Source organism: Sminthopsis crassicaudata, chromosome 6 (assembly GCF_048593235.1).
Source record: "Sminthopsis crassicaudata isolate SCR6 chromosome 6, ASM4859323v1, whole genome shotgun sequence".
NCBI lineage: Eukaryota > Metazoa > Chordata > Mammalia > Dasyuromorphia > Dasyuridae > Sminthopsis > Sminthopsis crassicaudata.
This window is the reverse complement of record NC_133622.1, coordinates 30,240,417-30,255,025: the sequence shown is the minus strand read 5'-3', so window position 1 is coordinate 30,255,025 and position 14,609 is coordinate 30,240,417. Positions and strand designations below refer to the sequence as shown.

General features: G+C 35.8%; 1 protein-coding gene across 12 annotated transcripts in view; it reads right to left on the bottom strand.

Annotated features, from left to right (window-relative positions):
- The window catches only part of N4BP2 (NEDD4 binding protein 2), a 78,694-nt gene that overhangs the window by 11,733 nt on the left and 52,352 nt on the right, over window positions 1-14,609 (bottom strand). For 11 of the 12 annotated variants that reach the window (XM_074275294.1, XM_074275289.1, XM_074275288.1 and 8 more), the window contains 4 exons: window positions 13,682-13,800; window positions 12,119-12,257; window positions 9,464-9,652; window positions 385-553 (listed from right to left, as the gene is read on the bottom strand). In XM_074275294.1, coding sequence (XP_074131395.1) covers window positions 385-553; window positions 9,464-9,652; window positions 12,119-12,257; window positions 13,682-13,800 — 616 coding nt within the window. The remainder of the gene's footprint in view (window positions 1-384; window positions 554-9,463; window positions 9,653-12,118; window positions 12,258-13,681; window positions 13,801-14,609) is intronic. The other variant, XM_074275293.1, reaches the window with a different exon arrangement.

Genomic DNA, 14,609 nt, shown 5'->3' with positions numbered 1-14,609 from the left:
GAGACCAGATTTAAACTTGGGTCCTCCTGAATTCAAGGCTGGTGCTCTATCCACTGCGCCACCTAGCTGGCCCCTCTGACAATTCTTTTCAAGTAACAGAGAGTTATAGATTTATAGGCAGTCTGGCATTAAAAAATCCTGGACTAGAATATATAGGAAATGCAATCAACAGGAGGCCAAAATAAAGAGAAGTGAATGTTTCCATGTATGCCCAAGAGGACTATTTTTCAAAAAGGAGTCACTGAGTAAGGAAAATAATGCAAGCTTGTAGTCACAGTGATCAAGTGATCATCAGCATATATAGACCCTTTAATTCCTCCTTGAATATGCAAAGATAAGCAAAAGCAACACTTTTTTTTTGAAAAGTGATGACTAAATAGTTACCGTCAGTTTTTTGCTGCAATACAGTTATTAAGTGATTTATGGCTTCATCCACGTGGAGTCCATGCAGATCCAAAACATTCTGTGGCAGGAGGGAAGCGTTGACTTTCTCAAATATCTCCACGGCAGCAAGATGATTGGCTTCTCTCATCTTCTCCTCATGGAGACTACCCTTTAATTATAAAAATAGCACTAGCTGAGACGAATGGCTTTTTTTGTTTAGCAATATATAATAGAAAAAATCAACAGGACCCACAAGAAAAGGCTACCCAAATTTAGAAGCAAGACAAACAAACCTAAAATCAAAAATCTATATATACAGATATACTTGGGGGGGAAAAAAAAAAACCACTACTGAAAATCTTTAGTGAGCTAATAAAACTCACTTAAATGATTAATGGTTGTTTTTGTTTTATTGCTGTATGTTTACTAAATCAGGAAAACAAAACAACATGAGGCCATATAGATACAATCCAAACCCATACTTCTGATCCCATGAAACAAAATATTTCTGACCTGAGAATTAGACATTAGGCCTTCCCTTTATAAAAGTAGAAATACATAGGCCACCCAGGACCAGATGGATTTACATGTGAATTCTACCAAACATTTAAAGAACAATTAGCCCCATTCTATATAAACTATTTGAAAAAATAGGGGATGAAGGAGTCCTACCAAACTCCTTTTATGACACAGACATGGTACTGATACCTAAACCAGGTCAATCGAAAACTGAGAAAGAAAATTATAGACCAATTTCCTTAATGAATATTGATGCTAAAATCTTAAATAAGATATTAGCAAATAGACTTCAGAAAATCATCCCCAGGATAATACACTATGATCAAGTAGGATTTATACCAGGAATGCAGGGCTGGTTTAATATTAGGAAAACTATTAGTATAATTGACCATATTAATAATCAAATAAATAAAAACCATATGATCATCTCAATAGATGCAGAAAAAGCATTTGACAAAATCCAACATCCATTCCTACTAAAAACTCTTGAGAGTATAGGAATAAATGGACTATTCCTTAGAATAATCAGGAGCATATATTTACAACCACCAGTAAACATAATATGCAATAGAAATAAACTGCAACCTTTCCCAGTAAGATCAGGAGTAAAACAAGGTTGCCCACTATCACCATTACTATTCAATATAGTACTAGAAACGCTAGCCTCGGCAATAAGAGCTGAGAAAGAGATTCAAGGAATTAGAGTAGGAAATGAGGAAATCAAACTATCACTCTTTGCAGATGACTTGATGGTATACTTAGAGAACCCCAAAGACTCTGCTAAAAAGCTATTAGAAATAATTCAGAATTTTAGCAAAGTGGCAGGATACAAAATAAATCCACATAAATCCTCAGCATTCTTATATATCACCGACAAAATGCAACAGCAAGAGATACAAAGAGAAATTCCATTCCAAACAAATGTTGAGAGTATAAAGTATTTGGGAATCCATCTACCAAAGAATAGTCAGGAATTATATGAGAAAAATTACAAAACATTTGCCACAAAAATAAAGTCAGATTTAAATAATTGGAAAGACATTCAGTGATCTTGGATAGGCCGAGCAAATATAATAAAGATGACAATACTCCCCAAACTAATCTACTTATTTAGTGCTATACCAATCAGACTCTCAAGAAACTATTTTAATGACCTAGAAAAAATAACAACAAAATTCATATGGAAGAATAAAAGGTCGAGAATTGCAAGGGAACTAATGAAAAAAAAGTCAGAGGAAGGTGGTCTAAGTGTACCTGATCTAAAGCTATATTATATAGCAGCAGTCACCAAAACCATTTTGGTATTGGCTAAGAAATAGACCGGTAGATTAGTGGAACAGATTAGATACAAAGGACAAAAAAGGGTACATCTATAGCAATCTAATCTTTGACAAACCCAAAGATACCAACATTAGGGATAAAAATTCATTATTTGGAAAAAACTGTTGGGAAAACTGGAAATTAGTATGGCAGAAATTAGATATGGATCCACACTTAACACCATATACCAAGATAAGATCAAAATGGGTCCATGATTTAGGCATAAAGAGTGAGATAATAAATAGATTAGAGAAACAGAAAATAGTCTACCTCTCAGACCTGTGGAGGAGGAAGGAATTTATGACCAGAGGAGAACTAGAGATCATTACTGATCACAAAATAGAAGATTTTGATTACATCAAACTAAAAAGTTTCTGTACAAACAATACTAATGCAAACAAGATTAGAAGGGAAGTAACAAATTGGGAAAATATTTTTAAAAACAAAGGTTCTGACAAAGGTCTCATTTCCAAAATATATAGAGAACTGACCATAATTTATAAGAAACCAAACCATTCTCCAATTGATAAATGGTCAAAGGATATGAACAGACAATTCTCAGAGGAAGAAATTGAAACTATATCCACTCACATGAAAGAGTGTTCCAAATCACTACTGATCAGAGAAATGCAAATTAAGACCACTCTGAGATACCACTACACACCTGTCAGATTGGCTAAGATGACAGGAACAAATAATGACAAATGTTGGAGGGGATGTGGGGAAATTGGGACACTAATACATTGCTGGTGGAGTTGTGAAAGAATCCAGCCATTCTGGAGAGCAATCTGGAATTATGCCCAAAAAGTTATCAAACTGTGCATACCCTTTGACCCAGCAGCGCTACTACTGGGATTATATCCCAAAGAAATACTAAAGAGCGGAAAGAGACATATATGTGCCAAAATGTTTGTGGCAGCTCTTTTTGTTGTAGCTAGAAACTGGAAGATGAATGGATGTCCATCAGTTGGAGAATGGTTGGGTAAATTGTGGTATATGAAAGTTATGGAATATTATTGCTCAGTAAGAAATGACCAGCAGGAGGAATACAGAGAGGGTTGGAGAGACTTAAATCAACTGATGCTGAGTGAAATGAGCAGAACCAGAAGATCACTGTATACTTCAACAACGATACTGTATGAGGATGTATTCTGATGGAAGTGGAAATCTTCAACATAAAGAAGATCCAACTCACTTCCAGTTGATCAATGATGGACAGAGGTAGATACACCCAGAGAAGAAACACTGGGAGGGGAATGTAAATTGTTAGCACTAATATCTGTCTGCCCAGGTTGCATGTACCTTCGGATTCTAATGTTTATTGTGCAACAAGAAAATGATATTCACACACATGTATTGTACTTAGACTATATTGTAACACATGTAAAATGTATGGTATTGCCTGTCGTCGGGGGGAGGGAATAAGGGAGGGGGGGTAATTTGGAAAAATGAATACAAGGGATAATATTATAAAATATATATATATATAATAAAAAAATTTAAAAAAAAAAAAAAAAAAAAGAAATCAAACCATTCTCCAATTGATAAATGGTCAAAGGATATGAACAGACAATTCTCAGATGATGAAATTGAAACTATATCCACTCATATGAAAGTGTTCCAAATCACTACTGATCAGAGAAATGCAAATTAAGACAACTCTGAGATACCACTATACACCTGTCAGATTGGCTAAGATGACAGGAACAGATAATGATGAATGTGGGAGGGAATGTGGGAAAACTGGGACACTGATACATTATTGGTGGAGTGGTGAAAGAATCCAGCCATTCTGGAGAGCAATTTGGAACTATGCCCAAAAAGTTATCAAACTGTGCATACCCTTTGACCCAGCATTGCTGCTATTGGGCTTGTATTCCAAAGAAATACTAAAGAGCGGAAAGGGACCTGTATGTGCCAAAATGTTTGTGGCAGCTCTTTTTGTTGTAGCTAGAAACTGGAAGATGAATGGATGTCCATCAGTTGGAGAATGGTTGGGTAAATTATGGTATATGAAGGTTATGGAATATTATTGCTCTGTAAGAAATGACCAGCAGGAGGAATACAGAGAGGCTTGGAGAGACTTACATCAACTGATGCTGAGTGAAATGAGCAGAACCAGAAGATCACTATACACTTCAACAACAATACTGTATGAGGATGTATTCTGATGGAAGTGGAAATCTTCAACATAAAGAAGATCCAACTCACTTCCAGCTGATCAATGATGGACAGAAATAACTACACCCAGAGAAGGAACACTGGGAAGTGAATGTAAATTGTTAGCACTACTGTCTATCTACCCAGGTTACTTATACCTTCGGAATCTAATACTTAATGTGCAACAAGAAAATGGTATTTACACACATATATTGTATCTAGGTTTTATTGTAACACATGTAAAATGTATGGGATTGCCTGTCATCAGGGGGAGAGAGTTGAGGGAGGGGGGGTAATTTGGAAAAATGAATACAAGGGATAATATTATTTTAAAAAAATTACTCATGCATATATACTGTGAAAAAAAAAATTCTAAAAAAAAAAAAAAAAAAAAAAAAAGAAATACATAGGCCGCTGGTGAAATCTCAAGGAACACGGCTGCCATACTTCCTAAAGTTTCTTGTGCTTGTTTGTTGCCTGCAAATCTCTATCATAATAAGAAAATCAATGGCTAAAATGAATAGGGGGCTCTGGCTGCAACAAGAAATGTTTTTTAAAAAGACATGTTAATGTTCATGGGTTAAAGATTAGTAGTATCCGCCTCAATTTTAGCATTTAATATTCTCTGATGTTAAACTGTTTGATGAACAACAAAAATTATTTAGGAAATGTTGTTAAGAACTGTTAAGAAAATGAGAAAGTTTTCTAGAAATTACATCTTACACTATATGCCACAATTAGTTCAAAATGGGTATGTAATTTGAATAGCAAAAGTTCTATCACTGTAAAGAACCAAATAAGGCAACTTTCACAACTATGGTTCAGGGAAAGAATTCTTAAACTAAAAATGGTTTGAAGCAATCACCAAAGTCAAAATAGTCTTCCTGGCCCAATGTTCCAAAAGTTCTCTATGCACTATGCATATGTATGCACTATATATGTGTGTGTATATATACAAAACAACAAATAATATTAAGACCAAAATCTTTCCCTAATGTTCAAAGAACCTGAATAATGACCAAAAGAACTACAAACTCTCAACAACCATGTAAAGTACTACTCCAAATCAGAAATAAGAGAAATTCAATCAAACAATTCTGAAGCTTTACTTTATATCCAACAACTGGGCAAAGAAGACAAAAGATGGTCAGTGGTGGAGAACCTGTGGAGAGATGAGCAAAACAATGCCCTGCTGGCAAAGCTATGGACTGATCAATCATTTTGGAAATCAATTTGGAATTAAGCTAAGAAAGTGATCAAAATGTCCATATCTGTTGACATATTTGGGGTGCCGTGTTATTGATGGGCACATCACTGATAAAAAGGTGCTATAAACAAAATAACTAAATAACTTTCTGTAGTTGTGATACATGAATTTAATGATTATTTTGCCATAAAAATAATTAATTTAAAGAAGAGATAAGAGATAAAGTAGGTAGATACAAAGAATATAAATATAAAATGAAAACATGAAAAGGCCACAAAAAGCTTGGCCTAAGAATTATGGCATACCTCTTTTCGTTATAGAGGTAGATGGCTAAGCTTTGGATTACTACAAAATTAAATTTGATTTACTATTTATTGTTTTGCTGAGCCTTTTCTCGCCCACTTTCTTATTCACTATAAAGGATGGCTCTTTGAGAAAACAAGGGGGAAAGATAGTCTGGGAAATGTAGCAGATATAAAAACAAAATTCAAAGAAGAAAAAAAATTTTTTTTATTCAGACACTAGATCAAATAATTTTGTTGTTGCCATAACCCCTCCTCTCCAACCAAATTATATATCAAAAGCTTGTTACATTGGGGATTAGATAAGACAAAATACAACTTTCTGCTCCTAGAAAATGAGGTAAGGACTTTGTGGCAACTTTTTAATACCACATATATTATTAAAAATTCCATAAAATAGGGGCAGCTAGGTGGTGCAGTAGATAGAGCACCAAACCTGAAGTCATCAGGAAGACCTGAGTTCAAATGTGACCTCAGACACTTAACACATCCTAGCTGTGTGACCCTAAGCAAGCCACATAATCCGAACTGCCTCAGCCAAAAATAAAAATTTAAAAAAGAATTCAATAAAATATCACATAAATGATGATAATATCCAACTTTAAATAAATATTTATTAATGTTAATTCTGTTTTCAGAATAAGCAATAATAGATCCAGGTCTACAACTACAAGACTTGTCAAACAAAAAAATAATCTCATAAACTATTTTAAAGGAGAGGAAATACGAGGCATCAATAAGAGGACATTTATTTTGTTTATAGGAAGCTAGGTGGCACAGTACATATGGCACAGAACCTGGAGTCAGGAGGGCCTTAATTCAAATCCAGCCTCAATCACTTACTAGCTGTGTGATCCTGGACAAGTCACTTAACGTTTACCTGAGTTCCCTTTTCTGTAAAATGAGCTGGAGAAGGAAATGGCAAACCACTCTACTGAAAAGTCCATATGAGGTCAGGAAAAGTCGGATATGACTGAAACAACTGAACTTCCTCATTTTATTTAGAGACTTCTGATCAGACATAAAGTAAAGTCCACTTTCCTGTGCCCAACAGGGTCCCTCCTAGTGGCCTGCTCCTGTCCTGGACAGCTCAGACTGTTAAGGACCCAGAGCCTCCACTGCCCTCCTTTCACGCTTTCCTCACTGCTCTGGTTTGCGCCTGCTCCACCACATGAAGGCCCTTTACACAGGGAGCACTCACAGCCTTTGGAGTCTCCTCTTGTTTGGGTTGGCCATGTTCTGCTCCTTCAGCCCCTGACCACCGTCCTTTAAACATGGTCATCCAGAAAGGACAGCAGAGGCCCAACAAAAGAAGAGGTCAGTGGCTCCCCCCCAGAGATAGTATCAGTGCTGCCAGAGGCAACGTCACATTAAGAGAGTGATGGACTAAAGAATCAGGAAGGTATGAACTCAATTCCAGCCTGAGACACTTACTATGTGATGCTGGGCAGGTCACTTATTCTCTGTTTCCTCTTCTGTAAAATGGGAGTAACAAAAGCACTTACCTCCCAGGAGTGTGAAGATCGGATGAAATACCTGTAAAGCCCTTGATATATTTCACAGCCCTATACAAATGTACAGCTTTATCATGAGAGTGAGCTGGAGGTCTTCTAAAACCTGGCCACCCCATTACATACTCATGAAAATGATTTTCTGCTCACTTTGTGTTTGTCCCCAGTGAATTTAATATTAATAAGTCCGACTTAATGCTCTTGTCTGCCAAGATCTTTTTCAATCCTGATTCTGTCACTCTTTCTCAGTTATCCCTTCCAGCAGACTTTATCTGCAAATTTGAAGAGCACAGCAGCAATCCCATTATCAAGTCACTGATAAATGACCTACTTGATCACTCAAAGTATGAAGAGATGTTCAATAGTGCCAGGACAGACACAGGTCCTTGAGATACTCCACAGCAGGTCTTTCATCACACTGGCACTGGAAAAGAATCCGCACCCCCCCCCCTCCTGCCCCCATCTCCACCACAAAATGAGCAAGAAAACGAATCTATGACTCAGGTAAACCACACACAGTTGACTCTTTTCTCTCATTTACTAGTTCAATGATCCTGTCCAAAAAAAGGAGAATGAAGCTCACTTTGGAATGGCCTGCTGGTTCTTGCACAATCACTGCTTCCTTTCCTAGATGTCCACCAACCTGCTCTTGGATGAACCATTCTAGGATGATCCCAGAATTGAAGTCTCACAGACCTAGTGTAGTTTTCCTGGATCCATTTTCTTCCCTCTTTTAAAAAACTGGGACAACAAATGCCTTTCTTTAATCCTGTGGGACCTGTCCTATTTTCCCTGATATGTTTTTTTAGTCTGGGACAAAATGTTTCTTTCTTTCTCCATTTCAGTGACCTTCAAAATACTTTATGCCACGTTTCCCTGCACTCATTCCTGAATTAGCTCACTTGCTCAATCTACAATACTCCCCCACCTCATCATTTTTTAGCTAAGCTATTTATTCTGAAAAAGTATTCATTCACAGCCATAAATTTCTTTCCAAGAAGTCTCAGGGATACCCTTCCACCTCAGATTCCTTTTTTGCCCACTGAAGCCTCATTTTTATTTGCTTTACAAAATGTCCTACCTAACAATCAAGAGAATAAGAGGTTTTCTAACCCTTCCACACTTTCTTCTCCATAAAGGAGACCATCCTACATCTAGAACACAAATAACCATCATTCAGATTAGGGAGAAATACAAAAAGTCACAGCAAAATTTATTATCTCCATAATGGTTGAAATTTTGAGCTTTCTTAAAAAGAAAAGGGGTTAAAGGGTTTTTTAAATCAGAAATATCACCTCTAAATAAGACATCATCTCAACATAACAACTTCTCAGCTACACAACGAGATCCCCTTAAGCCTAGCACAATAAATCCCACCAATTCACCCTACCCACAAACCCATGATATCAATTAATTCGTAACTGTTCCACTTAACCATCTGCTTAAGCATTTAACTAGCTGGTCTAGTGAACTACTTCATTATCTTTCTTTCTTTTTTTTCCCCCTGAGGCTGGGGTTAAGTGACTTGCCCAGGGTCACACAGCTAGGAAGTGTTAAGTGTCTGAGACCAGATTTGAAATCTGGTCCTCCTGAATTCAAGGCTGGTGCTCTATCCACTGCGCCACCTAGCTGCCCCTCTCATTATCGTTCTTTTCAGGTTCTATTCCCTTTTTATGTCTTCTCCAATTGCCTCTTATGCTGGCCCTCTTTCAACCCAGAAGAATTTGGACCAATATTTCAGCCTGGTAATTGTTCTCCTTCATTTGAAGGATTCCTCAATTTCTCCAAAATTCTCCTTCCCTTGTGGGAAGCTTAAATTTGTATTTAAGCTTTGACCCACTTTACTAGCATGAATCTCGCCAAATCCCCTATACAAATTGCTTCTCCTCCATTTTTGGAGGAGCCCTTCTCTCTTTTTCCTCTTCTTGATACACCCACTATCTCATCTCAAAGAAGTCTGAAGCAATTGATACAAAAAAAAAATTTTGCTTAAAAGACATTTTAGAAAATAGCAATAGAAAAAAAACAAACCAAAAAATGCCCACTAACACCTATTTTACCTGCTGTGCATAAAAGGTGGCAACATTTTTTTTCCCCATGCGATAAGCTTCTTTTGCCTTGTTATAGCACTCCAGTCTCTTTTGCTGGTGAAGAACCGCCTCTGCTCGGTAGTCATCATACTTGGGGTACTCAAAATCCTGGAAGGACGGATCACTCGGTATATCTTCTGTCTCTTTGGATTTCTTTGTCTAAAAAAAAAAAAAATCAATCTAAGCCAGCAAGGAAAATAGAAAACACAGTTTGACTCTGCACAGCTTCTAGTTAAAAACTGTCTTTAACAACAATACTATATGAGAATTAATTCTGATGGAAGTGGTTATCTTTCAACAATGAGAGGGCCCAAATCAGTTCCAATTGATCAGTAATGAACAAAACCAGGTACACCCAGCAAAGAACATTGGGAAATGATGGCTAAAACATAGCATTTACACTCTCTGTAATTATTTGCTTGCATTTTTGTTTTTCTTCCCAGGTTATTTTTACCTTTCTTTCTAAATCCAAATTTTCTTGTGCAGCAAAATAACTGTATAAATATGTATACATATTTTGTATTTAACATATACTTTTACAAGGGTCAATGTTGAAAAATTACCCATGCATATGTTTTGTCAATAAAAACCTATTAAAAAACAAAACAAAACAAAAACAAAAACAAACAAAAAAAAAAACTAAATGTGTCTTGGCTTTTTTCACATTTCTGCTCAGAAAAAGATACATTAACTTTTGAGTCAGATTGTTTCCAGTTCCTAGATTGTACACAGAAAATTAGAAAATGAGGGTCACTAAAATACCTTTTGTCCTATTTGGGGGATATATCTTAACATATTAAAGGATACTACTAAGTTTTAAAAAAAAAATTATCAGTTCTAAAGACAAGATCCATAAATCAAATAAAGGTTTAATAATTAGGCTCATTATCATCACAAGGGTAAGAAAATAGTTTTTTCCTTTATTAAAGCTTTTTATTTTTCACAACCTACACATGGACAATTCTTCAACATTAACCCTTGCAAAACCTTGTGTTCCAGTTTTTACCCCCTTCCCCCATGCCCTCCCCTAGATGACAAGTAATCTAATACATGTTAAACATAGTAGAAGTATATGTTAAATCCAATATATGCATACATATTTATACAATTTTCGTGCCACATAAGAAAGATCAAATCAAACAAGTTTAAAAGAGAGGGGGAGGGGGGCGGCAAAATAAGATGCAAGCAAACAACAAGAGTAAGAATGCTATGTTGTGATCCATTCTCAGTTCCCTCAGTACTCCCTCTGGGTGTAGTTGGCTTTCTTCATCACTGAATAATTGGAACTGGTTTGAATCATCTCAATGTTGAAGAGAGCCCATCAGAATTGATCATCATATAATCTTCTTGTTGTCATGTGTATAACCCTGGTTTTGTTCATTTCACTCAGCTGAATCAATTCCTGGAAGTCTCTCCAGGCCTCTCTGAAATCATCCTTCTAGTCATTTCTTACAAAACAATAATATTTCATAGCATTCATATACCATAATTTATTCAGCCATTCTCCAATTGATGGGTATCCATTCAGTTTCCAGAAGAAAATAGTTTTTTAAAAGATTTTTTAAAATAAGGATTAGAAAGAACCATTGACACAAAGTAAATCTGCATCTATATCAAAATATTTATAGCAGTACTTCTGGGTGGTAAGCCAAGATCTAGAATCAAAGTAGATGCAAACTGATTGGGAAATGGTTAAACTATGGTACATAAGTATAACAGAATATTACTGTTAAGCTATAAGAAAAGACAAATATTAATACAGAGAAGCATGAAAGACTTAAGATGAATTAATGTGAAATAAAGCAAAACCAAAAAACACCAAAAGTGAATGTTGCAGACTTACAAAAAGAACAAAAAGACTTTGCTTCACTCAACTGCAGAGACAAAAAGCCTACAGAGTGAAACATTCTATGTATTTTTAGATTTTTTTCTAAGACATTGATTTGAATTTGCTGATTTTTCTTCTAAAAATTATGATTTCCTAGATGGGATGACACTGGAGAAGAAAAGGGGGGGGGGGGATTTAGGCAAGGTGAAAACAAATATAGTAATAAAAAATGTTTTAAATTAATGTGGCCATGGTAACTCTCAACTCAGAACTTTAGGTCCTGGACGTCCTTTCCTTTTACCTGAGATTTCTTCTAACATTTGCTGCAGGGTATGGGGTTGGTGATGACAATTCATGCTGCATCTCTGGTAGATGTCTACTAAATACAATGGGCCAAAGGGCAACACTTTGTTTTGGTCACCCACTGCCTAAAGTGTACCCTATCACTTCCACTTCAATTGTGAAGACAAGATTAATTGCAAATTCACTTTAGATTAAAAGGAAGTGCCTCACAAAATCTATCTTTTGGGCATAAGGATCTCTAACCTTTCTCTATCTGTTTCTCTAATCTGTTTCTAAGTCTGTCTCAGCATTCAAACAATGCTTTCCTCAGGAAAATTTGCCTCTGGAAAACTCACACTGAAATCAGGCCAGACAACTACAATGGGCCAGGCTTTGGTTTCAGTACTGGTCTGCCATCTGTCAGATTCCCCACAGACAACATCATAGATTCACTACAATAGCAAAGAAAGAAGCTGATGACTTTGACATCAGCTCTAAGGCAGGCCATACTATACCTTCTTCTCCTTAGACTTCGGTGTATTATAAGAAGAGGCAGCTTCATTTTGATGAATAAATTCTTGAGCTACAACAGTTTTTACAGGATCTGCTTCAAGGACACAATTCAGAAATTGCACTGTCTGTTCTAAACAGTAGCTGTGGAGTTAAAATGTAAATATTGTCAATGAAGGGAAAATATGACTTATAATAAGCATTAGAATAAATCTCATCCTATAAAACACCAGCAGAACCAGAGTAACATAAACACTAAGTATAACTATAAATAAACACATGTATATAAATTAATACAGAGCCAAAGGTTCAGAAAGTGACACAAAAGAATCTTATCTTTTATTGCTTTTTCCTATTCTTTGTTAAAATATCCCAACCCATTTAGCACTGGCAGTTTGGTTTTAAAAGTGCTTTCCCTAAAGAATTAGCCAATAGGCTCTGCTCTTTAGCAAAAGCATTTAACAAAATAAAATAGTTGTTAAAAAGCATTTTTCACAAAGTATGGGTTTTATTCTTTTACTTATGTGGGAATTGACACAAACTTAAATTACAACAGTACTAAGGCGTATCTGTAGGGGAAAATGTGGCCATGGCAACTATCACCTCTATAGCTGTTGGACCTGCATGTCCTAAGATGCCTCAAAAAATTTCTTTCAAGGTGTGGGGTTGGTGATAATGAATCCTTCTGCAGCTCAACCAAGCCAAGTAAACAATAGCCAAACCCCACACTTCATATAACTTTTTATTGATTATCTCCCCATGCTTAAACTGTACTCCCAACATTTCCACTCCACTCTCCCTTAATGGCTCTACTAGGTGCTACCTTCCTAGGAGAAGTGTTTCCTGACCCAGCTAGAAGAGTTCTCTCCTTTCACAAACTTTCCTATAGCACTCTATAATTATACCCTATACCATGGGCAGGGAACATCCAGCTCATGGGTCATATAAATCCCACAAAATCATTTGATCTGGACCTGCCAACAACTACCTCCCACTGCTTTCTTAAGCTGATAATTTTGCATGGCCCACAAATGATGTTATAAATATCCAAATGGCCCTTGGCAGAAAAGTTTTCCCACCCCTGCACTGCACTGTAATTGTTTCCCCCATAGCAGGACATGAGCAGAGACTATGCCATAATTCATTGTTGTATCTCAGATACTTAGTAGTACCTTGGAAATAATAAGACATTTAATACAACTACTGAAGTAAATTTATCACTACAAATAATCAAACCTTTAATAAGGTAATCTTTAACAAGCTGAAATCATATTTTCAGAAACAGTGCTGTTACCAAATCAATGGATATTCTTTGGGTAATTATATGCCCAATATTTTTTCATTAACATACACATAATGTAAACTCATCTAATTTTTTTCTAACAATTTATACTATACTATAAAGTAAGTCATTATAGGATTTCTTCAAGAACTGGCTATACTACCCCCTACATTAAAATTTCCATTAAAAATTTCCACTAAATTTCCATTTCAATTAAATTAAAATTTTAAGGCATGTATCTTTTACATCTGGTTACATGATGAGTTGTAGATATTTTAGTTCTCACTTGTTGTCCTTAAAAATGTCCATCAGAAAGTTTTGGTTAATGGTTGGGAACATCTTCAAGAGTTGCTTCTCCTTCAGTTTTGCAGCACAATTTTTTTCAAACACAAGTGGTACCTGTTTCTAAACCAAAAACACAAAATTAGCCTTACTGCTAATTGCACTGATCTAAGAGAACAGTATACTGAAGCCGAAGTTGTCATAAAGTAATGTAATTTTTTGCTGCTGATTAATGTCCATAATTACTAATATGAAAATACAATTATTCTTGTGCAATCTTTATCATTCTCCTAAATAAGTAGGATATACAAATAAGCAAATTTGGTTTAGTAACAGTAAGGTTTTATTTTCTCTTTTCTTAGCAAGGGAGTAATGCTGGACCTGTGATATAAACACTGTGGGGAATTCCTGGTGAGGAAACACTCCATTCCTGCCACCTCTTATTTTTTTAGATACTATTTTTAATATCTATTTTTACCAAACTGAATTTATTTCCAAAGCAACAATATAAAAATTATGCTACTACATTTGGATCATCCTAGGAAGCCATCAAGACTCCCTCTCTTTACAGATCAACTTTCTCAATCTTGTTAATCAACAGAACACAGGAATGTCCCTCATTCCATCCTGTGTACTAACAAATTAAACAGTATCAGCAAAAAAAGTGCTTTATGACTATACAGTGCCCCAAATAGATGTTTCCTAAAGGCAGAAAGAATCTTTAGATTTGTTGACATGGCTTACTGCATGGATTAATTTTGCTTATCTGATACAAAAGTCTGTTTTTTTTTTCCTCTATCTAATCATTTTTACCTGGGAGTACATTTTAGAGGAGGAGAGTTTGGCAATAGTCATACCAAAAAGATATGGCTAAGATTAACATTTTTAAAAATGTACAGAAGAGAACGATCTCCAAGTAATCACAGACCAGC